This window comes from Clarias gariepinus, chromosome 20 (assembly GCF_024256425.1).
Source record: "Clarias gariepinus isolate MV-2021 ecotype Netherlands chromosome 20, CGAR_prim_01v2, whole genome shotgun sequence".
Classification (NCBI taxonomy): Eukaryota; Metazoa; Chordata; class Actinopteri; order Siluriformes; family Clariidae; genus Clarias; species Clarias gariepinus.
The window spans coordinates 19,438,950-19,465,670 of record NC_071119.1 but is presented as its reverse complement, the minus strand read 5'-3'; the positions used below and the strand labels follow the sequence as shown (position 1 = coordinate 19,465,670).

The 26,721-nt window shown below is 37.1% G+C and overlaps 1 protein-coding gene across 2 annotated transcripts in view; it reads right to left on the bottom strand.

Annotated features, from left to right (window-relative positions):
• The window catches only part of nrxn2b (neurexin 2b), a 703,577-nt gene that overhangs the window by 482,163 nt on the left and 194,693 nt on the right, over positions 1 to 26,721 (bottom strand). For both annotated transcript variants that reach the window (XM_053479498.1, XM_053479499.1), the window contains one exon: positions 24,946 to 24,975. In XM_053479498.1, coding sequence (XP_053335473.1) covers positions 24,946 to 24,975 — 30 coding nt within the window. The remainder of the gene's footprint in view (positions 1 to 24,945; positions 24,976 to 26,721) is intronic.

Here is a 26,721-nt window from a genome sequence, read left to right as displayed (position 1 = left end):
AGAAGATAAAGTCATGGATAAAGCAAAATTTCATTGAATACTCTTAAAATTGAATTTTCATTGAAAGGTTCAATGAAGAATCGAATACAAGGTTGACCTTCTTACCCACCAATGCATCCATGGGAATGGCCCTACCTATCTCAAAGAATTTATTACCTCACATACATCTACATGCAACATCTACTTTGTGTCAATAAATCTTCTGAAACCTCCTAAGACCAAGCTTCATACTATGGGAGATCAGGCTTTTTGCTCAGCTGCGCCTAGACTGTGGAGTATCTGAGGATGCCACAGATTCTTGATTATTTTAAATCTGGTCTTAAAACTTTTTATCAGAGCTTTTGGGGTTGAAATAATTTGTAGCACTTTGAGATTTGCTTAAAATATAAAGTGCATTATTAAAAAAATGCATTATTGTATTTACTTTTTCTGCTTTAGTTCCACAGTTGAAACCCAAATAGCACATAACCCAATGTTAGCATACTATGTACAAGCCCTTGTTCCATACACCAAGTAGTTCCCTTAATCAGTGGTTGAAGAGGGATTTGGGATTCACTCTTGTGTTAGAAGATAGTTAGCCTTGGAGCTTGCATTAGCCGTAAAACATAACATGTTCAAAAGCAATTCAACACAAAGAAAAGCAATTAATAGGAAAATAAAGTGTTGTTCAAGATGTGTTTTTGGCTGAAACTGCTTCCCTGACTTCGGGCAGCCGCTCTTCCCTATTTATGTCAGTTAGTGTAATTAATGATTGTTAGAACACCGGTAATGCAGAGTAATACATATCGTTAAAGTCCAAGTGGTGTTATGTCCTATTATCATTACTCATGGAAAGCCTCACATCCAGTCACATTGCTTGATTGGAAACTAACTATTGTATAACATCGGCGATCTTTAATCTTAATTTATATTAAATACAAGTTGAGTCATGTAAATGTGCAAGGACAGACGCAGACACTTTTTACTCTCCTAACTTTAAACCCGAGCTTGTTTTATGTATGTTGTGTTGCAGTGCAGAGAAAACACACATATTCCCAGTATAAATCTGAATGATACTGCAATTAAATATTGCAATTTTACTCCTACTAATTCACAGCATAGATAACCTCTGACAAATCGTTCACGCTAGCTATACTCCATAGGTACTGAATGATAAACTAGCTCCTCGGTGTGCGTTTTCATATTAAAGACGCAGGTTCAAAAGTTCAAACTCTATAAAAAACGTTTTTTTGACCTGAGCAGGCTATAAAATATAATTGTGAATTCTGTAGACAGCTGAAGTCCGAAGAACATCTAAGTATGAGTGCATTATTTTGAAACCTTATGAAATTGGGTTGTTTGGCACTGGGGACCTAGAACTATTTCTTTTCAAAAAATTGAGAATTTCTTACAAACAATTCGAGCACAAATGAGAAGTTTATGGCATGCACTCAACCCAAATAAAAGAACACTTTCCTGATCAAATGTGTCCCTCTTGTGTCCCTGGTTCAATCCTGAGCTTGGAATAATGCCTATGTCTGGTTCCACACGTTCTCTGTGTATCTTTGTGGATTTCCCCAAGGCTTTCTGGTTGCTGGTAGGTGAGTTTATCAATGACAAATTGCTCCCAGGCATGAACAGTTGTGCCAATAGTGTGTATGTGTATGTGATGGACTGGCATCCTGTCCAGGGTGTATTCCCTTATAGTGCCTAGAATAGACTCTGGATCCAGCACGGCCCTGACCTGTAGCTGACATGAATATTTTTATTAACCAGTGACATTTAGCCAGTTAATCAACTACATCAAACCAAATGGGCAATGTCGATTCGTCCATATGGCAACGGTAGTTAACATTGGGCTTAATAACATCACTAAACAGGTCAATGTCTTTTTCTATATACACAGTATATGTATATACTCAAACAAATATTTTAAAGAAGGTCCGTGAAAGAATCCTTGCTAGGGTGGCTCGGCCCCCCCACTGCAGTCGTTTCTGTAAACACTCATCAAATGAGACGCCTGATCCTTAAAAATCAATTCATTTTAAACGTGAGGTAGGCGGTCCAATCATGATTCTGGCATACTGAGAAAACTCTTGATGGTATCCAAGCACTAGTAAAATGCTTGGATTAATGCAGTCATGTAGCAGGGGATTATATAGAGAAAGTCAATAAAAAGTCCTGGTTTGACTTGAACACCCCTCATTATCCTGATATTCATTAAAGGAGCAAAACAATCCCCAATCCCCTTCTCTCCCATGTCATATTAATAGAAATCCGATGACTAAATGCCAAACAATCATATCTTGACCTATGCAATCCTTTGCACACTATACTGTATGTTTTACGCATTTTCTGTAAGATTAGTATGGAGCAGTGCGCACCCTCTCTCTGTATCGTGTTGACAGGAAGCTGAATGCAGATGTGTTTAGAGCTGAGTGGCACTCGCAAAAAAAAGCAAATAAGTACTAAGCCATCTGAAATGAGGCTGGGAGATTGGTTGTGTGTTAAAACGGGACATCAGGAGGATCTTATAGACTCATTCACTAGCGGTATAGAGAGGTAATTACCTGGGGATTTGTGTGCGTGCATGTGTGTGTGTGTGTGTGAGAGAGAGAGAGAGAGAGAGCTTAATCTAAGTAATAAGTGTCAAATGCCTCACTATGTACATCTTGCTCTCTCCCTCTCTAGTCTATTCTAGGAAGTATATCATATTGGACTTCTCTCTGCTAATAAAGAGATTTGTTTCTGTTCTGCATGACTCGTCACTAAGCTGATGTCATAACGTCTCACTGACACTTCACACAGAAAAGTCCATTCTGGCTCCAGCCTGGAGTGCTCTTCAACTGGTGTTGGTCCCTCAACACCAAATCTCTGCACAAGAAAGCCCAACAACGTCTTTTCTTCCTGAGAAGGCTATGGAAGGCCCAGCGTCCACCACCAATCCTCACCTCCTTCTATAGAGGGACAATCGAGAGCATCTTGAGCCGCTGCATCACTGTCTGGGTCCCATATCGGACCGCAAGACCCTACAGCGGATAGTGAGGACACTATAGCTGAGAAGATCATCGGGGTCTTTCTTCCATCTACTGAAGACATCTACACCACACGCTGCATCGGCAAAGCCACCAGCATTGTGGCTGATCGTACACACCCCTCTCACTTCAGCTGTGTTGTAAATTTATATTGTTGCATGTACTGTATGTAGCACCTTGGTCCTGTAGGAACGTTGTTTCATTTAACTGTATTGAACTGTATATGGTTGGAATGACAATAAAAGCCTACTTGGCTTGACATGTTCTGCCTTTGCTTCATCCAGGTATACAGAATATTAAAACAAATACTTAACAATCAACTATATGTAGTAGATAATTAAATATTAAACTGTATATTTTCTGAAATGGTGTGTGAATTTTTTACATCTAGTTATGACTCCTTATTCTGTATATACTGTATTATTCAGAAGTCATGTACTGTAGATACACCTGATATGTCTATCCACTGCACAAGTAATGTATACATGCACACACACCATATCCTAATTACTTACTGCATCTTTTGTTTGTTATAACACATTGTTATTTATTGTACATCAGCCACTTGTGCATTTCTGGTTAGGTGCTAACTGCATTTCCAGATGGCTCTGTACATGCACTTTGCACAATGACAATAAAGTTGAATCCAATCCAATTTAATCTAATTATTGGATGAAAGCTACCATACCAATAAGGACAAATGAAGACTATTATATGCATCTTTTGAACCATGTGAGCCCAGCCAGAATGGAATGAATCTTTTTTCAACTGCTGCTCATGCAATATAGGGGCGGAGTAACACAATCTCAGAAAAGTGCTGTCCGTCCACTTACACATGCATAAGTATACAGGTATACAGATGTCCATGCTTGCATAGTGGCATTGTGATTTCTCTCTCTCCAAAAAAATATATATAGGCTATCTATTATAATTATTTATTATTTTTTTGGTCATATTCTTATTCTTCTAGAAATTACAATGCCACTATGGAATCATGGACACACACACACACACACACATATATATATGATAATTCATTCATTTAAAAAAATGTAAAAAACCTCTCATAAATGGCAAACTCGAGATTTCTGGATGATAGTGATACCATTTTTGTTACTCTGCAATAATCCTTCCTTCCAGGCATTTATAATTTGGATTATTTCTAATTTTTGTTTTCTCAATGTGCATGAGAATGCAAGAAATTGTGTGTGTGTGTTATTTAAAGCCTTTAAATAGCTGTTAAATTATTTACTTTTTAATTTAGCTGTTAAATTGTTTATTTTGGGTAATTATTTATCATTATTTGTTTTTAATCAAGACAAACCATTAAAAAAAAGAACTTTCTTTGCTTTTAGTAGTTGTAAGATTGAAAGTTTTTAATCAGAGTTGTATTAATGAGCCCAAACATACCCAATTAAAGATTTTTCCAAAGTATGTGGTTTGTAATTGGGAACATTTCATTTCTCAAATGAGTGTCTAAAAAAAAATCCAAAATGCTGACCCTAAATAAAATTAAGTAAATAAATCAAGACAATAGGTGATTTTTAGCTAATGTATTCAGATCGGCGTATGTATCCAGATCGATTCTCCCAAAATCACTGCATCATAAATCATCATTTAATAATGCAGTGACAGGGTAGACATTTAATTCAATCCAATAAATTTTACTTATATAAAATTGTCGCAAAGTAGCTTTACAGAATCAAAAGTTTTACTGGTAAAACTTTTATTAGGAAATTAGTTTTTAAAGGGTAAGGATATATGTATCAATCATAATTATCAAATTGTCGGCTCATGCAAATAATGAATATATATATATATATATATATATATATATATATATATATATATATATATATATATATATACACACACACACATAAATTTATATATATATATATATATATATATATATATATATATATATATATATATATATAATGTAATGCCTTTGCATTTTAAGAGAAAAAAAAAAACAGTGTAAAATTGTTTGATAAGGTCATTTTAGGTAACATCTAAAATAACTCATTAGCAACCCACTGGATTAAGTTAACATGGATTTTATGAAAAAGGTACTTGCTTGAAAAGAGCTGAAAGTGATTAAAAGGACAAAAAAAAAAGGTTACTGTTTAACCGCATGCCATGAAACAAACATATTTTTAAAAGTGCTTAAAAGGTTAAATAATTTAAAAAGTGGAAATGTTCATGCTTCAGGTGATGGAGATAAGAAAGTCAGAAAGTGAAAAAAATAATTGGAAGAAAGTGAGGAAATAAAAAAGGAAGGGAGTACAAATGTACGAGAAGGAAAGAGAGCGAATTGATGAAAAATGAAGGAAAACAGAAAGAAAGAAAAAAATGAGTTGAGTATTGATGGATTAAACAAGAAAGCAAAAAATGTAAATGATTAGGAAAAAAGTAAAGAAGAAAAAAGGGAGGAAGAAAGAAAAAGAAAAAAAACAAGCATATAAAGGTTGGGTAAATAAGTGATGAGAAAACGAACGGTAGAAGAGAAGGTCTTTGCTTAATGTCAGCCATGTACTTTTTTTTAAAGCTGTTGATAAATACACGGATTAAGTTCATGGAAAAGCAGGTTTCCCCGGAGATAGGAATACCACATCGCAACACTGTGTGAGATTTACAGTAATAAATACTGTGTGAGAATAATAAAGAGTTCATTTAAACAAATATTTTCCTATACAGCTCACAGTTTATATAAATGTCCTACTTTTGATTGGCTCTAAATCTACTTCAAGATGAAGGACTTTGAGTTCCGTGGTAACACGATCAGATTGAAGAGTGGTAACATATTAATTATACATTACTCTTATTGGTTAATGGCTGTCTTATTGAATAAAACTCTGTGACTGGATTCTTAAGTTGGATTCGTTGGATTTTTTCAGAATCTTTGTTGAACAATTAAAAAATTAATTTAGGGTTTTCTGACAGTTCCCTGGCACAAGCCTGACTTTACCTACAACGTACAATTTTTTTAAAAGTAGTTTGAGGTTCCAAAAGCTTAAAATTAACCTTGCTTTTTTTTTTTTAGGATATATGTTTGAGAATACTTTTGTCCAAGTTTCATCCATCTAGCTGACTTATAAGCTTATAGTATAAGTTATATATACAGTATATCTCCACTGGTGATGCAGGATCTAAACAGTGATGTATGGTTCCAAAGACCACTTTTTCCAGAGGTATCGGGAACGGTTCCAGAGCACGAAATAATTGTGTTCTCACTGATCAAAATAAAAAGAGTTTTCAGAAAGGGACCTGGGGCCCTAATATATAAAGATATTACAGAAAGCTCAATACTGCCAGGACCTTCCGTTCATAATGAGCATATGTATGCTTTTGTTATCTTATTTTAATGTCTTACTCTGTTTTATGATGAAACATCACGTTTACTTTTGTTGACGAATCATCCATCAAACAGCCTTACTATAAATCCAATAACAAACTGTAACTCTTAGCCGTGGTTAAGTGGAATAAAGCACTCTAGGCCATACGGTTAAAAAGACATATCTTAATATGTATTATGTTTTTATGATTCTTATAGAATTCCTCTTGTGTGGTATTCCACATCTTCGAGAGTTCCCAAAGATAAACGATGAAGGCTGTGCTTCATTCCTTACATATACAGTACTGTAAATGTCAACTCTGAGGAACACTACCCCTCCAAAACTAGTTTCCTTCTTTTCTCCTTGCTCTGCTCCGGAGCACACAGCAAACAGTTTTACATCGTGGGTACTTTTCAGAGGACTGTTGTTGTGTTTCCTGTCTTTCTCTCTCATTAGCTACAGCCCTGACTGAGTACGCTCGGTTGCCATTTCAAGACTGCAAGGGTTCAAACAATGTTATAATGTTATTCTGTCCGCCTCATTGCCCTGCTCCGAACGCTTCGGCAAGCACAAAACCTCACTCATCTCTCTCTCTCTCTCTCTTTTTCCTCTTACACTCAGACTTTTTTTTTTCCTTTACCAAATTAGAAGTGAGGACCTCCTTAACATGCTGGTACACATATGCATATTTTATTTTCCGTTTTATGTGGAATAGCGATATCAATATACAGTAATAAAGTCTTGCTCTATCAACGTTACATATTCATGCAGAGCCATACCCAGCTCCTAACACCATCCGCTGTGAGAAAGAAAAAAAATCAAAATGCATCAGACGCTTTAAAATCCACTCCGGTGTTAAAATGAATGCGCCAAATAGTTCCTTTTAAAGTCCACCTTGAAAAAGGCGGAAGTTTGATTCTGATTATTTAACTGAAAGACTCTGTCAGTATATCACCCAACTTTGGTATTAAATAAAAGAACCAGTGACAGACTTAAGTTAATGGGGTTCACTGAACTCATTTGGTGATTATTCAGTCCATTAAACAAATCGGTGTTTAGCTCCTTTAATAGACCGCACAAAAGATGCTGCTAAGCCTCGCCGGTTCTCCTCGGATAACTAATCATGTGCTGTGAGGTGTTAAATACGCTCAGGAACGGGGACCATATCAAAGGGAAGTGCAAGTCACTGTTTATTTATTTATTAATTGTTTTTTTAAATCAAAATTTGTTTTAAAGAAAAAAGATAAAGATTTCATTTTAATATTATTCCATCTGTTTAAAAATCATAATCTACTTCCTATAGTGTTTAAGAGAACGATTTCTTTAAAACCCAAAGCAATCCTGCTATTCTTTTTTTTTAACATGACAGAGATGTAACCAAATATAAACATCTGGATGAGACCAGTGGTGGACATCAGACCTGGGATTCAGAAGGACACATCAAGAGTATGACATGAGCTTTAAAAAAAAAAAAAAACGAGGTTTTCAGTTTCACATACAGTAGGTGAAGCCTATATGAAGGGAGAAGGGCTACTAGTTTGTTTAGTGTTGCATTGTCTAGTTTAAGGGATATTTTTGGTGTCATGGTAATCATTAATCAAGCCAGAATTTACTCACTGGAAAATCTGTTAATTTATCTATTTACTTATATATTGTATATATAAATAGGGAAAACATGCACACAGACCTGAGGAGGGAATCAAACCCTCAACCCTTGAGGTGCAAGGTGGCATTGATAATCACTACCACAACATGCTACCTTTCTGGGTTTTTTTTATCATTGATAAAATAAATTATAAGTTGAATAATTACATAATTTTTAGGCAAACTTGATCCAAATCATGAATGGAAATGTTTAACTTTCCTTTGATGGAGGAATGTTACACACTGACCTCTGACAGCCCTTTGATATTTCTTGTGTAAAGGTTCTGCAAATAGACGGTAGACAAAACACTAAGTTGTTATGTCTGGATTGAAATAAAACATGATTTGTGCTAGCAGGTGAAACTTCGATATTTTTGTATAACAGTTCTGCAAAAAAAAAGATATAATTGATTTTTTTTTTGGTGAAATTCAGTTGTCATGTCTGCTCTAAAGAAAACAGAGGTTTTTGTGTTCAGAAATCTTGTGACCTGGTTTAGCAGTAATCCTTGAAATGGGAAAGTTCAGTAAGTGCATGAAAAATATGAAGCCGCGTATAAAGTAAAATAACCAAATAATGAGCAACTGAACTAAGCTCATGTGAAAAAAAAGCAAGAAAAAATAAAAAAATGATTTGTGGTTGGAGTCATTCCTTTAGTACTAATACAAGGTACAAATCCTACTCCTACTAATCTAACATTAAATCTTTGTGTCGTTTATAGAAATCTAGTAAATGTGACTCTATGATTAGGTTTTTTTTTTTTCAAAGATTTTATATTTGTATTATTTTTTACAGGCTTCATTCATCATCATCATCATCATCATCTTTTATCTACTTTCCATCCATTCACCCATCTAGGAACTTCTGTAGCCCACCTCGGGACCAAGGTGACCTTTATATTTATTCCCATTTTGTGACCTACGATCAACATTTACTGTGTACTTACATTCACACGCTATGCGCAATTTGGGAACACCAATAAACCCAATCTGCATGTCTTTGGACTGTGCGAGGAACCCGAAGTATCAAGTGGAAACCCACCAAGCACGTTAAGAACATGTAAACTCCATGCACAAGACCCAAGGCAGGAATTGAACCCTTGACCCTGGAGGTGCAAGGTGACAGCGCTAACCACAAAGCCAATGTTTCTTTTAAACATCTTGGTCGAAGATTGAAACAATTTTTAGCGACTGTAATTGTGTGAACATGAGAGAAGAAAAAAAAATCAGGAAGGTCTTAATTAGGTGTATGATTAAAATCCTCCCGAGAGGAAAAAACTAACATTAATTATACTCTAATAATGGATGATTGCTGTACTCAGAGATAAAACCCTGCATGTAACAGACAATGTTCATACGTAAGGGACAAGTATCTAAAATTATTAGTATGTGTTGACTATGTAATTAACTAGTACTGTAGTAGTATCAGTTTTATACTGTACTACTACTGCTAGTATAGCTACAACTAAAACTAGTAGTAATAATACAAATGCTTCTTAGTTATAATAGTGCAAATACTAATATTACTTCAACTACTACTACTATTAAAAAAAAAGACTACTGCTGTTTCTACTTCTACTACTCCTATTATTATTATGATGATGATGATGATGATTATTATTTTTATTACTATTATTATTGTTGTTGTTATACTTCATGGCTTTAAATACTAGCTATATTACTACTAGTACTATTTATATGACCATGAGGTACACAATTATTATAGATAATTATTCATTAATTACTGTAATTCATTAATGCATTCTTTTTCTATTAATTGTTCATACATATACACACCTCGTTGAGGACTCAGAAGACTTAGGGTACAAGGCAGGGACCAATTTGCAACCTAACCACCATGCAACCGTGCCGCGCCATCTCTCATCACTCACTCATCTTCTTTACAGCTTTATTCTGTATTCAGGGTCGCAGGGGGCCTGGAGCCTATCCCAGGAGACTTAGGGCATGAGGCAGGGTACACCCTGGACAAAGTGCCAATCCATCACAGGGCACACACATACATACACTCACACACTCATTCACACACTACGGGCAATTTGGGAACACTAATTAGCCTAATCTGCAGGACTTTAGACTGTGGAAGGAAACCGGAGTACCTGGAGGAAACCCACCAAGCACAGGGAGAACATGCAAACTCCATGCACACAGAGACGGGAATCAAGCCTGGCCAGAAATCGAACCCTGACACTGGAGGTGCAAGGCGACAGTGCTATTCACTACACCACTGTGCCACCTGTGCCGCGCCATACTCTCTCTAATTAATAAAACCATTAATTATTGAATAAATCTTTCATTTATTGCATTTGTTTGTATTAAATTAGGCAAGTGTGCATCATTCAAAATGTGTAAAGCAGTTATATTACAGAATAGGAATACATTATTTAACTGAACATCTGAATGTACTGTATAAAATGTGTGATCTATAAAGATGGGTACACTGTTTGCTTGATGTTTATTTATTCATTCATTTATTGCTTTAGAAGCCTGCCAGAAAGGTTTATGTGGCATCTAATTGTTGGTACTGGTGAAGTAAAACCAATAAACACATACACACACATACAAACAATCATGCCTGCATAAACAGAACATATATAGATTTCTGGTTTTAGCCACACTTTTTTCTGGGTCAGGTGGGACAGTGGCTTTAATGTTTAGGACTGTGGTCTCGCATGTGCAGGGTTCGATTTCTGCCTCATTTTCCTCTAGGAATTCCAGTTTCCCCCAAGTCCACAAACAATCAGATTGAACCAGTTGGATTTCCCATATTGCCCATACTGTGTGAATGTTGACTAGAGGTTCTACCACAGTCGTTCAAATGGTAATAAATACAATGGTCACCATTGGCCTCCACAGTGCCTAGTTGGACTACAGAGGTTTTAAAATGATTGATGGATGGATGGATGGATATATTTCTTGGTCATATGATTATGTGAATGAAAAAGTGGAAAAGCAGATGAGTACTAACACGTGATTTTCTTTGCAATCCCAAATTTTATTCTGCACTAGTTAGTCTTCTGCTCATTTCCTTGCTAAGTACTAAAAGAGAAGCTCAATAATGCTGTCTATTATCGTTTAGTGATATGCACCAGCAAATCGTGTAACAAACCTTTTCGATGACTTTGAAACATGACCTTTACTAATTCTCCCAGAAATTGTCCTGGTTGTCCAGAATGAAATGAAGTAGAACAAAAGACTGAGTAGCTAACATGGTTCTACTTCTCAGTGAACAACCAAAATGGCCACTTGGGTTCACAAGAATGGTGAATGGTGGCTGATGTTGGGAGCACTGGCATTTTTATAGACTGCACGTGCAGTCATGGTTGTGAGATGATGCATTGGCTATTAGTGCTTGCTAAGGAAACGAGCAAATGGGAATACTCCACTAGGTCAGAAAACTGATCTACACTTCATAAAGGAAACCTAAGAAATGAGGCCATGTTGCAAAGCATAATTATTATATATTAGATATTAGATATAAAGATTTTTCCAGTTAAGATTGTGAAACTCTGTGTGTAATATGAACAAGTTAATAACAATAAAAAAAAATCTGACTTAGAGAGATGGAGACTAAGAGCGTTATGGTGTGTGGTCACGGGGGTAAGACTTTAAGATACTGGGTCATAAATTTATCACAGGAAGCTGAAAGAGTAAAGAGACCAACACATGTTCACTCTTACCTACAAAGCTGCTTTAAGGCTTGAAGAGATGAGAGACTGGGTACTTTAACACCTGCTCTCCTGAGAAATGAGTCTTGCACAATAGCCTCACTTACTTTCCTTCCTTCAGCTGTACTTTTTGTTCTGCGTGAGTTACATCTCTAACTATAGTCTACTGCCGTTCTGTCATATAGGTGCACACTCACTTTGCAAGTATCTAAAACAAGCAGCAATAGCTTTCATATAAGCTGGACATTTCTATTGTATATTGACTTGTTAGTCTGGCAACTTATTTTTTTTATGGTTGTGAGCCTCAGCACAGCCAAACAGAGACAAGACTTTAATGTACTGTAGGGCTGAAGATTTTGGTTATTGTTATATGATTAAAGCTAGAAATGTTGGCACAAACATACATTAAAAAAAGAATTATGAAAATCTTCCTGGTGCATCGCATAAGTTACCAATGACGATTTCAAACAGATATGTAGTTTCTTATATAATAAAAATAGTGGTTTAGCAATTGTTTTTTTGAACTGGTCTTTTTCTTGGGGAAATTTTTACCCAGAAAGACTTACATTTTTATTAAATTCTATACCTGAGGGTATATAGAGTTGAGGGCTCAACAGTAGTGGTGCTGGCGTTTAAACCCGGGACTTTCTAATCAGCAGTTTAACGCCTTCACCACTAAGATACCCAGTCACTAAACATCTTCAACAGAAGAAAAACCCTAGAATTTGAAGCACAGAGTTTATTTTTGGGTTTCCTGATATTAATGATCAAAAATATATCCACAACCCCCCAAAAATACATACACCAACTCAGATTATATATTGAGTGGTCCTGAAAGTCTCATAATGTCGCAAAGGAGCCAAATCCAAGGCTTTTTAACTTCCTGACTTTAGCCGGTACAGTAGCTTCTCTATACCAATCAGTGGAGAGGAAATTGGGCCAGGGGTAGCTCAGTGGTTATTGGACTACGGTTCGGAAGATCCCAGGTTCAAACCCCACAACCACCAAGTTGCCACTGTTGGGCACTTGAGCAAGGCCCTTAACCCTCAACAGCTCAGATGTGTAATAAGATAAAAATGTAAGTCGCTCTGGATAAGAGCGTCTGCCAAATGCCTAAATGTAAATTGGTTCAGCTTGTTAGGAACAACCCAGGAACCATCAAGGCACAGGCCTGCCATGAACTGGATGCTGCTGGAACACCAGTGTCTATAGTCAAAAGTGTTTTACATCACCACTGACTGAAAGACCACCATCAAAGTAAGAAGCATTTTGTTTAAAATAAATGAAGTTAAAGCTCAGTTGACCACATGGACAAGGAAAAAAAAAAACTTCGGCAGGAAAGTTTTGACCATACGTTTGTTTGTAAAGGTGAGACATTTAACCCCAAGACCACTGTACCAACTGTTAAGAATGGTGGGGGTACCATTATAAAATCATGCTTTGGGGCTGTTTTGTCACTTTTGGAACTGGAATAATGATAATAGACGGCTATTACAGAATTCTTTAGCATAATCTCAAATTATGAACTAAACAGTTGAAACATGGACATTTTAAAATTGAGTGTTCCAACAGAACAAACACACATCAAAGCTGATTGTGGAATGTATAAACCAGTTTATGTTTAAGCTTCTGGAGCCAGAGCTGTGCCAGAAATCTGGCAAATGTAATTAGAAACTACCAATTGATCCAAGGAGAGTGGCCAAACATTCAAGCAGAATTCTGCCAGAAGCTTGTTTGATAGATAGAAATAAATGAAATATTAGGTGGGTTCTATGTATAATTTGACCCTGTACTAATTACAAAAATGGAAAACCTGTGCACTGGAGGTATTCTTCTCTTAAAGATGTATGGTGTATAAGAATTAAGACTCAGTTATTGTTCAGATGTACCTCTTTACAGCACAGCACAGAACCAACCAGGATATAGCAACCTCAGGAGTGGATAGGGTTAAGGGACATGCTCAAGGGTTCAAGAGTGGCAACTTGGTGCTGCTGGTGTTTGAATCCCGAACTGTAACCCAAAGTCATAACAGTTTGAACCCCCAATGACCCAATCATAAGCATTCTTTCCAGGAAAAGACCAGTTTTAAGAATCATGGCAAGCACTATATACTACCATGATACATGATACTACAGGAACCCCTCATGATGAGCAGTAACTGTAGGCATAGACACTAGGTCAGGGGGTGCTCTCGAGTTTCAGCAGCCCTAATATTTTAGATTATTTTATTCAAGCCCTTTTAAACACTTTTGCACCTGCCGAAGAATAAATCATTATTATTGCCCATTATAGTGTGTGTTTTAGACACAATTTTGATTTAAAGACTCTTAATGGCATGCAGTGTCTCTCCCACCGTTTTGAACATCACTGGGCCTTTCAGATTACTTCCTCTGGTGTTGCAGGAAAACAGCATGCTGATAAATCCCCCTCTGGGAATTCTCCTAGAAACACTGACACCAACCCCGAGTTCCCGTTCAGCACTTAATCTGTCATTTTTAGGCCAAAGATGAAGGAAAGTAAATCCAGCAGCGAGCATTTCTCTCTCATACTGGGTCAATGTGATTAATAGTCCACGGACCAGCCGCGCTACAGCCCAAACGGCTTCAGCGAGGCAGAGTCCCACAAGGCCCGTATCTCTCAGAGTCCCTCTCCTCTTGTTGCGACCTTAATTACGGTACGCAGAGATGCGATCGGAATGTCGCTGTGCGCAGAGCCGCAGGGGCCGAATTCAATTAAACTGGGGACTGACATATACCAATGGTGAAGGATAAAAACAATAAGGAAGGCGGATTGGGGCAGAGGGCACAGAGAGGGGTAAATACACCTATCCAATTAAAATAGGAAGTGGTGTCTAGACTTAATGAAAAGATCTGGAATAAATCAATTCCCGGCAATCGGGATTTCCTTTCAGTTATTTTTTATACACCAGGGTGAGTCAAAAATTATCCGCACTCTGGCTGTAGAATTTATTTTAATTAACTTAAAAGACAAATATGTAAAAAAAAAATTACATAACCTCCTTGCTTTTCGCTCAGGCTCAGCTGCGAGCTACGAATGCACCGCTGTCTTCAGAAGTGAATCTTCATACTTGCAGGAGACCAAACAGGTGGTAAGTCTGATTAACCGAGATCAGGACTACAAGAAAAAAAAGCGTCGACAGTGTGGGCAGAAATGTCTGCTGACATTTGACATCAGCTGGGGACGTGGACAAACGTCTGGCTCCGTCTCCAACCATTCATACATACTTATTCACGAAAAACACTTTCCCCATATTGCCCAAAACATTTGTGGATACAGGTACACCATCAGACCGTAAAAAAGAAGCACGTGTGGTGCATCCAATTTTTGCTTGCACTGCAGTTGCTACAAATGAACACCTGACTGGGAAGACAAGATAAGACAGTTCGGCCAAGGTTTCGATATAACCAGAGTGCGGATAATTTTTGACCCACTCTTGTGTGTGTATATATATGCAGCTCTGGAATGGACTATATATATATATATATATATATATATATATATATATATATATATAATATGTTTATTTATTTATTTTAAATCCATTACTCCAAGCACATTATCTTTTGCAGAGTCATATTAGATTCGCAGGCTGTCCAGCAATAATGGGCAGAGAGCAGAAACACACCCTGGATCACATCTCGGTCCATCTCAGGCATTAATTTACACATTACTTATTCACCATATGAAAGTTATAGACTATATTGAAATAGTTTTGAATTGCTTTTTGTGTGTGTGTGTGTGTGTGTGTGTGTGTGTGTGTGTGTGTGTGTGTGTGTGTGTAGCATAGTGTAGTGTGGGAGTTTTTGAGTGAGTATGATTTGCTCCATCAGTTTCGCTAAGTGAGGCTGCCAATAGGATTCCGTGACTGGCCTGCCAAAATATGCTGTACTGCCAAGCAAACATACCCTCTTTTTCCCTCATATACACACACATACGCACAAACACACACACATGCACATTTTCACCAGGCACTAATTATTTATCGTTGCTCTCACCTCTGTCATTACTACACACAACCATATCATTTAACAGGGATTATTAAATCATGTGATATTGTATGAGCTGTAATTTTGTATATTTTCAGATAGACAGACAGACAGACAGACAGACAGACAGGCAGATGGATGGATAGATAGATGGATAGATGGATGAATGGGTAGATAAACAGATGGATAACCAACAGGTAAACAAAGACAGACAGCAGACTGGCACAAAAAGAATAAATAAACTGATGTCAGATGGCAGACAGAGATAGAGAGAGAGAGAGAGAGAGAGGCAGACGGGTGTGCAGGTGGATAGAGGGAACGTTCATACAGACAGACAGATAGAGAGACAGTAAAGAGTGTAAACAACAGGCCAATACAGACAGACAGGCAAGGGGGTAGATAGACAGCAAATAGGTGCATAATTTACAAGCGAAAACAGATAGACAGATAGACAGATAGAGAGGCAGACAGACAGACAGATATGTAACAGATATGCAAAGTAACAGCCAAGCACTAAAAATAATATATTGATATACAGAAAAGCATGCATGCATGTACATGTATGGTGTGGGAATTATTGAAGAATCTAGAGTAATTCTAGAGATCTACATTCCCCCCCAATCTGTCCGAAAGCCCTGGATCTGATCTTAAGCGAGGTTGGGTGTCATTTGTTTAGGCAGCTGACCGAGCAGTTGGTTTTGCATCAGTCGGCTCGTGCCACACTTAAATTAGGTTGGTTAATAGGAGAGAGAAACCTGGCAAAGGGCATTATGACAGGTGTGCGCGCGTGCATAAGTGCCAGGGAGCCACAAATGTGCATCTGACACAGACACCTCTAATGCTTCCTGCCAGTCTACATCTTCATGCACGTTTCATTTATCAGTGCTGCAGAATGGAAAGGAAAAAGCTGTGATTTGTCTGTTCTTTTTTTTTTTTTTTTTTTTTTTTGCTACCAGACTCCAGACAAAAACGTCCTTCTGTTGCTCGATATTTAATAGATATTCAGAATTGAGGAAAGCGTTCCTAGATTATTCCTCTACTGAAAATCAACTTCGAGGCTGCAAAGGCTGGAGGTCACCCAGCGAGTGTTTTGGTTTGTAGATCGTTATATAATAGGCTTATTGAATTAAGTAATAAATGAAGAGCACCCGATGAAGAGAACTAAGGGCATCGCGAGTAGAAGTGCTCACTGATGCTCATTTTCATTACATAATAGGAGCGCTGTGATTAAAAATCTTATTTTGATTTTTTTGGACTTGATTCATGGCAGAAAAATCCTGATTTAAAGCCAATTAAAAAAGCAGCGTTTTTAGTTGTTGTGGTAGTAATATAATATATAGCAATACATTTTAAGAAAATCCAAACATTTCATACACTAAACTTGGAGAATGTGAAATTTATAAAAGATTAAAAAAATATATATATATGCTCAGGATTTAGTCTCTTGGGCAAATACTAATTAACTACCTTTGGGGGGAAATTAATTAATTCCTTCATTCACCTTTTATACTGTTTATCCTGTCACAGGGGCCTGGAGTCTATCCCAGGAGACTTAGGGCACATGGTGGGGTATTTAGTACACCCTGGACAGGGTGCCAATCTAACACAGGTCACACACACTCACAAACATATGGACAATTTGGGGACACCAATTAACCTAATGTGCATGCCTTTGGACTGTGGGAGGAAACTGAAGTACCCATCAAGCACATGGAGAACTCAATGCATGCAGACTCGAGGCGGGAATTAAACCTTTGACCCTGGAGGTGCAAGGCACAGTGCTAACCACTAAGCCACTCAATGCTCCTAACGGCGTCTATACCGCATCATTCTGTATAGAGGGTCGCAGGGGGCCTGGAGCCTATCCCAGGAAACTTAGGGTAGACCGTGGACAGGGTGCCAATCTCACCCTCACATGCTCACTCACACACTATGGTCAATTTGGGAACACCAATCAGCCTTAGTCTACGTCTTTGGACTGTAGGAGGAAACCGGAGTACCCGGAGGAAAGCCAAAAGGACGCATACAGACCTGAGGTGGGAATTGAACCCAAAACCTGGAGGTGCAAGGCAACAGTGCTAACCACTAAGTCACCATGCTGTCTCAGTTCTAATGATTAATTTTCTACATGTATGGAAAAACATTATCAATTACAAACCAGCAAACTGGTAACAGAATCATGGCCATCCAAGGCTCACCCATGTCTGTGGGGACCAAAGGCTAGGAAAAATCCCACAGAAAAGCCAAGGTAGCACAAAGTGATGGAAAATGTTAATGCTGCCCATAATGGAAAGGTTTCATCACAGCTTGCTGGCAGGCAAAATGTTTAACATTGGCCTCCAATTTCACCAGATCTCAATCTAATCACACATCTTCAGAAATCTTGTGTAGCAATGCCTCTAGAAGCCAGGGCTGTTTGGTGGCACAATATCAGGCTTAATGTTTTAGGGTTGATCAGTGTACAGTATATATTTTTTCTTAGACCCTTTCCCTCTTTCTCTCTAAACTTCTCATGCTGCACTGACCACTAAGACTTTCTAACAATTTAAGCTACGCTTTAAGCTCTAAATTCTACCAAACCCCTTAAATCTAGACGCATCATTGACGATACAAGCTAACATCACCACACTTCGTAGCTTTGTAATCGATTTATGCTTTAGCTTAGCTCGCGCTCGGAAACACTTCAGCGACGCTTTAAACTCTGGCCTTTTCCAACCCTTTAAAGTTTAATAGGGATTTTAGGATGGAACAATGAGCTTATGTGCTGTAAAGAAGGTGGTTCAATTTGAGATATACATTAATACTTAAAACGGCAGAGCAGCGATGAGCAACGGAGATAATAAGGAGCGGTAGGTGATGGACAGAAAGACACACAGAGAGAAGGGTTAAGCAAAGGACAAATACTGATCAGCTCTTGATGCTCCATGTTCAACCTTTACGCCCACCAAGGACAGGCTTTGTGAAGCGTAAAGCATCAATTTTCTTCACTAGGTGTGTGCCAGGACTGTGTGAGTGGTACGTCTATAATGTCATGATGTGCAGAAAGGTACCTAGTCTGATCTAATGGCTCGTGGCAGGGCACACTTTAACAGCTCAAGTTCTGCTAATGCCCACATAATGTCCACACACACACACACACACACAATAGTAGTGGAAATGCTGACCTGGGCAAAATAATACTATAGATCGGCTCTCTATTGAAAACCCTGTCATTTATTCTACACCTAAATAGCTTTATTGATTGAATGTACTTGTGTTTTTGACCCATCGATTCCCATCACTATAGTCGTCTTAAACGTGCCCGATCAATATCGAAAATGCAGGTTGACCATTTTAATTGGAAAACTTATTTAAGATTTGATTACTCTTTATTTTGTAAAATGTTATGTTATTTTATTAAAACAACTGATTTATTTATCTGAATTATTTATCAGAAACTAAAGGTTTCATTCAAAAGAGGAATTGTTTAGTTACATATGTTTGTAATAATGCACTATATACAATAGCACATACAGTTAATGTTATAACAATTTTATACGATTAGATCATTTATATAGGCTTATATGTATAGGAATGTATAAACTGTGTTTTTAAATTAAATTGTAAATGCATTTATAACGTTATAAAGCAAACAGAATATGCTATAATACCTGGCAACCCATTATATAACTTAAATCTACACCTGTAAAAGTTACGTCGTTAATTGTGCAGTCAAATATACAGTATGTATAATGTGTTAAAACATACTATTTATATTGAAATGTTATGTTAAATCTGGCATAAGCATGTACAATTGATTTGGACTACATGGATAGAACTTTAAATTTTTACAGTATACTGTATGTCCAAAATAGATTCTAATCTTTATGCATTATATATTGTGTATTTCCAGTGCAGTCAGTGCAAATTTGCATTTGGAATGTTATATAGCTTAAATAATGTCTTATACAGCTTAGCATTATGCTTGGTTTGATTAAAAACACCAATCAACTCAACATTATTAATGTATTTTATAATAAAATATTATAATCTATTAATAATAGAATTTTTTTCCAATTTATGAATAAATTGTATTTTATATAGCATTTATGCTATAACATCTGGTGTAGTTTAAAAGCTCAATAAGGTTTTTTAAATAGATTATGTATTCATATAACATTACAAATGTATTAATATTTATATACAGTATACTACTGATTACAGTCATAACTAAAAAAAACATTTTTATAGAAGTGTATATCAATAAAAGATAAGAAATGCATTGTGTTATACGTTAGGGCATACATAAAAAAAAAATAAAAAAAAAAACTTAAAAAGAGGTTTTTTTTTAGTCAGATTTTTATTAACCGTGGATATCTTTTCAAATTTTTTTATAGCTTAATGTCAGGTGGTATAATATATTACAACACACTGGAAATAGCATGGGCTAGGTATTGTTAATATTCTACAATGTACAGTAAATATTGTTCATAACATATTATACAAACCAAGCCCAACTTAGCATATATATATATATATATATGATTATGTTCCTTAAAAAAGCACTATACACATATACTATATGTTCATTAAGTAACTATGCATCATTCACTTTAGGACAGATTACAATGAATCCAAAACATGCAATCGTGTCCATAACTATTTAGACAGGGACACTTTTTTTGCTTGTTTGTTTTTAAACATTACCACAATAGGAATGTAACTGAAGCGTAGACTTTCTGCTTTATATTGCAATAACATTATAATAATAATAATAATAATATTAATAATAATAATTGTTATTATTATTATTATTATTATTAGACATAAACATTTTTCAATGACTGCCTGAGGTTTGGATTTCATGGACATTACCAAACGCTCAATGTTTTGCTTTAAGATGCTATCCCAAGTCTTTACTGCAGCTGTCTTCAGTTGCTGCTTGTTTGTGCTTCTATTGCCCTCAATTGTGGTCTTTAATAATTGAAAAGCATGCTTAGTTTGGTTACGTCCTTGACTTGGCTCGATGTCATCAGAATTGTTTTCTTGTGCATGAAAAGAACTTATAGATCATCCACATCAGTTGTCTTCTGTAGATCTCCAGGACTTTTGATATTGCTTGAGTTTCCTCCTTTGTAACAGTTTACCAAATTAATGATTCGGCCCATTCTAAAGATGCTTCTGTCTTTCAAATAAGTTGTCTCTGATGTACCACAAATTACATAAATAAAAAATTTAGTTCTAATAAGTTAACTATTTCCTCAACTGTAATGCATTTTTGTTAAACCCATTAAATATAAGTTTATATTTGAGTCAGAATTTTAATCTTGATTGATTCCTTTCCAAATCCACTGGTGTACAGAGACAAAAATTGCTTCGGTGTCCAAATACTTATGAGCCCAGCTGTATGTGATCATCAAATGCTTCTATGACCTAACCACCGCCTCTCACTGCATTCAGACTTCCTGGAATGCAAAGCCAATGTTAACCAGTTGACAATCAGAAGATCAGCGTGGTTTGGAATAACAACTTAGGCTCAGGTAACTGCACACAAAGAGGTCGTATGGGAAATAGGAATACATTCTAAATTCCTGATTTCCAATTCCTTCAGCATGTCCAATTACTTTCTGACTGCTTTGGTCTGTTGAAGCACAAGGCAAGCAAGCAAGCAAACAGCTGACATGAAGGAGAGAGTGAATACGCAGGAATACGAGGAAGCACAATAAGGACAAAAGATTAAAGCGAAATGTTGCTGTGATTCAAAATGAGAGAATGTGGGAACAAGACCCAGGAAACAAAAATGGTCTGCTAATTTTCAAAAACTTTCCTTAAATAATAAAAATAATAGTAAAAGTAATAATAATAATAAATGTAGTACAAACTATAGATATTTATTATATACGCGAAATTATTTATATGTTAATAATTATATAATATAAGAGAGGCATTTAAGTCAAGACGGTACTTTTTTACACCAGTCATGATCAGACTGCCTGCTGGCCTCCCAGGAACTCCTTTAATGAACCAAACATGTGGAAATAGCTTATCCATTGATCTTCATGGATCAGGCGTTCCACTGGCTAAATGTTCGCAGTCGTGACTTTGGCTGGGATCATCATTACCTTTTGTAAAGTATTTTGTAAAATGTTAAAATGTTTTACTGTGGTTTTCTGTGATTGTCAATCGGTTCAATCACCTGTGATAAATTCAGTTGATTGGAAAGACATGATTTGGAAAGGCACACACCGTCTATATAAGGTCCCACAGTTGACAGTTCATGTCAGAGCACAAATCAAGCATGAAGTCAAATTAATTGTCCTTTAAACCTCCAAAACAGGATTGTCTCGAGGATTGAATCTGGGGAAGGTTACAGAAATTTTTTTGCTGCTTTGAAGGTCCCAATGAGCACAGGGGTCTCCATCATCCGTAAGTGGAAGAAGTTCGAAACCACCAGGACTCCTCCTAGACCTGGCCGGCCATCTAAACTGAGCAATCGTGGAAGAAGGTGACCAAGAACCCGATGGTCACTCTGTCAGAGCTCCAGAGGTCCTCTGTGGAGAGAGAAGAACCTTCCAGAAGGACAACCATCTCTGCAGTAATCCACCAATCAAGCCTATATGGTAGAGTGACCAGACGGAAGCCACTCCTCACTAAAAGGCACATGGCAGCCCCTCCTGGAGTTAGCGAAAAAGCACCTAAAGGACTATCAGACCATGAGAAACCAAATTCTTTGGTCTGATGAGACAAAGATTAAACTCTTTGGTGTGAATGCCGGGCATCACGTTTGGAGAAAACCAGACACCGCTCATCTCCAGGCCAATACCACCCCTACAGTTAGGCATGGTGGTGGCAGCATCATGCTGTGGGGATGTTTTTTAGCGGCAGGAACTGTTTGACTAGTCAGGATAAAGGGAAAGATAACTGCAGCAATGTACAGAGACATCCTGGATGAAAACCTGCTCCAGAGCGCTCTTGACCTCAGATCTTTCAGCGGGACAACAACTCTCTGAATGTCCTTGAGTGGCCCAGCCAGAGCTCAAACTTAAACATCTCTGGAGAGATCTTAAAACAGTTGTGCACCGACGCTTCCCATACAACCTGATGGAGCTTGAGAGGTGCTGCAAAGAGGAATGGGTAAAACTGGCCAAGGATAGGTGTGGCAAGCTTGTGACATTATATTCAAAAAGACTTGAGGCTGTAATTGCTGCCAAAGTTGCATTGACAAAGTATTCAACAAAGGCTGTTAATACTTATGTACATGTGATTTCTCAGATTAGTTTATTTTTAATAAATTTGCAAAAACCTCAAGTGAATTTTTTTCATGTTGTCATTATGGGGTGTTGTGTGTAGAATGCTGAGGAAAAAAATCCATTTTGGAACAAGGCTGTAACATAACAAAATGTGGAAAAGGTGATGCGCTGTGAATACTTTCAGGATGCATTGTAGTTTAGAGCACTACAAGCACGGAGCAATGCATGTTATGTGCATTCTTTTCCCCTAGAGAATAATTGCTTAATGTTAGCAAAATTATCTGCCAACAGACCAAAAAAGGTATGCTTAAAATAGTAAAGGATGTCTAGAAATTGACTTAATAATCTTATATTTCATTTTAATATCATTTTATTTGCTAAGATGTCATTTCCAAAAGAGAAAATGTATTAATTTTAGGAGCATAGATTGGGGCATTGCACTTTTTGATCCATTTTAATTTAATAAATAAAGTAACATAGATAAGATAATTATCTAATATTGTCAGTTGCATAAGAGTAGTTATATAAGAAACTTTTATTGTTTATTATCCGATTTGTCTCAAGCAGCTATATTTCTTTTAGGTTTTGCATTATGAAAAAAAAATGATGATCTTTTACTGCCAGTCTTCTACTTTTGCAGTCCAGTAGGTGGCAGTAATGCACCAATCACCCCATAAATTCAAAAGAAGAAGAGGAAAAAGTGATGTTATTGCAAAATGTAAGGATTTGCAGCAGATGCAAACAGTAAATTTTCAAGGAATTTAGACCATTTACGTTGACTTTTATTATTATTATTATTATTATTATTATTATTATTATTATTATATTTTTAGGTAGTGGCTACTAGGGTTACGGAAGGGCACTATATAGTGCCTATATAGAGCCTGGGAAGCCAGTAAAGATCCACTTGTAGCATAATGTCTCTGTAGACAGATGAGAGAACAAACTGGTGGGATTTCGGACATTTTCTGGCTGTCGGATTGTTTTAGCTTTAGTCAAATAAATCATCAAGGGGGATCATCTCCAAAGGTCATTCGTAATCAGAGAAAAATATGAAATCAACCAAGCCTAGTTGAATGCTGTACACTGTGTCCCGTGAAAGCGTTCTGCAGCGTTCTGTATGTACTGTAGCACAGATGGTGGAAAGAGAACAAGAGAAGGAGAAGAGTGTGGTAAAAAGGTCATGTCTCTCCATACGCAAGCAAATACCTGCACACATGACCTTCATCGCTTCATTGTTAAAGGAGATGCTTGGCTAGGAGCTGGTGTACAGGTCAGTATGTGAATCAGAATCACAGATAAAGGTCAGATGATGAGGTGTGAACAAGGAAACATTTTCCTAGCTCTGCAATACAGGTTACAATTACAATCAGATCAGCACACAGGACATTATTCCTTAGACAGATGGTAGTGAGTGCAAACCAATCAGTTTTATTATATATATATATATATATATATATATATATATATATATATATATTCTTTTTTTTTTTTTTTTTTTTCTTGCATTTGTAAGAGTATACTGTAGGTAACAGGGGAAAGAGCTAGACACTGTCTAATGATGCCAAACAATGAGAATGACAACAGAGAAGTTTCCACAAACTCTGTGCATTCTGGACACAAACACTCGTCCTTCAGTTCAGTGATTCGGAGAAGCAACATTTCAGCAGTGGATGACATTTCACAGCATATCATCATTTCAAACGGAAAAAAAACAGCATTACCTTTTGTCGGGAGAGATCCGGTCAGGGCCGCGTCTTCGGGAGAAAGGCCAGAGTACAGGACAAGAGAGTGACGGACAGGGCGAAGTCAACAAGATGAAGGGAAGGGAACATGAAAGAAGAGGAAGGGGGATAGGAGGATAAGGTTGTGAATCGGGAAAAGAAGAGCGGGAAGAAAAGGATGGATTTTTTTTTTTATATAGAAGAGCTGGGAAGGAAAAGTTTGGGCAAAGGGACCTTTTTTTTTGTTCCCCACCCCAAAAAAAAAAAAAAGTAAAAAAGAGCAGCAAAAACAGAACAAACCCATACCTTGGCTGTTTAACGTCAGGTGCGCCAGACCTTGAAGGAAAGAACAGAAAAAAAGAAAGAAAGGAAAAAACGAGGTCATAAAAAGGCACGGGAAGGAAAAAAATCATTGTCACAAGGTTGGACTGCAGTTTGTGACAGACATCCTGGGGCAGACATGGATGTCAGAGTTTGAACTCAAAGCAAAAAATAATAGAAAGGAAATAAGAGAAAAAACGAGATAACCGAAAAAACAAGCAAACACTTCTTAAGAGAGGTGTGGGGGACAGAAAAAAAAAGCATTTCGTTCGGCGCAACTCCCGAAGGCCATTGCTCACTCAAATGCTTTTTTTTCTCTGAAATACTTATGGAACACACACATAACTGTTTGGCAGTGGGAGCTTTTTTTTCCCTGTCTAAATAAATTCCTGATCTTGAACAAAGTTTCTATTTAAACGTGATTTCTGTCTGCGAATCCATTTAGCTTCCACGGGATCCTGCATAGATTAGAGATAAAAGGAAAGAAGTAAGGAAACCCTGCATTTTCTCAACAAATCCCAGTCCAAGAAGGCTTTAACTAATGCAAGTGGGAAATAAGTCAGACTCTTTTACAAGGTCAACGTTCGGAAATTAAACTTGTACACCAAGCTCACAGCGACTGCATTTGTGTTAAAGTATTGACATCTAATCAATACGCTAACCAGACAAAGTGATTCAACTCTTAAACCTGAAGAGCATAAGAAACCAACAAGAAATCCATCACTGAAGCCATCCGTCCAATCCATCACCTGCTTTGCTAGTTTTAAGACTGCGTTCACATTACCAACCTGAAGTGGCTCAAAACTGATTTTTTTTTTTTTACCCTAATGTGACACAGATCTGAGTCAAATGTTTTCCGGATCAGATCTGAGTCAATTCTGTATGCGGTCCTAGATCGGATATGCGTCCGATGCATAGTCATGTCACTTGAAAGTGAATGGTCAGATTGGAATTCATGTGACTTTTTGCCAGGGTGATCTCTGACACTAAAACAGCTAAAGCAAGACTTTCTTCCTTCTTCTGGACTTCAAACACATAGTACAGCCGACTCATGCTTGCGTCCTCCAGAGAAATTTCCCAAGCATGTTTTTGGTTAAAATTAATGAGTGGTTGCAAGAAATATAATGTCTTTTAACCCAGATTGCATGAGAAAAGGCGCAACAATGTGGGCACACGTGCCGTTTCAAGGAACAGACGTGTCCACATTAGAGTTAAAAGATAAAGAGATAAAAGTCACTTGTATCATCATGAACATGAACCGTCAGGATATGCAAATCCGATCTTACCAAAAAATCTGAACTGAGCCATTGTAATGTGCTTGTAATGTGAACGTAGTGAAGTTACACCTTAAATAACAACAGAACATCCTCAGAACTGTTCCCAAACTTGGTACCTGAGAACCACATCTTGTAGGTTTTTAGTGTTTTCTCAGCTTCCAATAAACCAATCAGAAAATCAGCAGTCCTTCCTTAGATTAAGTGTGTGTAGGGGAAGAGGGAAAATGCTAGGGTTAGGAACGAAGTACAGTCCATTCTGTAATTAAAATATCATTCTCTTCCAGGCAACGGTCTCAAAGCTCTCGTTCTCAGAACCTCACAGTGCCTAATCAAAAAGAAACGACAGGATTAGTTTCATCTTGTCTTTGGTGCTCACTGTACTGAAAGACCCCTTAAAAAAATTATAAATCAGAACCTTCACAGCTCTCAGATAAGAGCAACACAATCACTTTCTTTGCAGCTAGCTGCTAATGGAACACAAAGG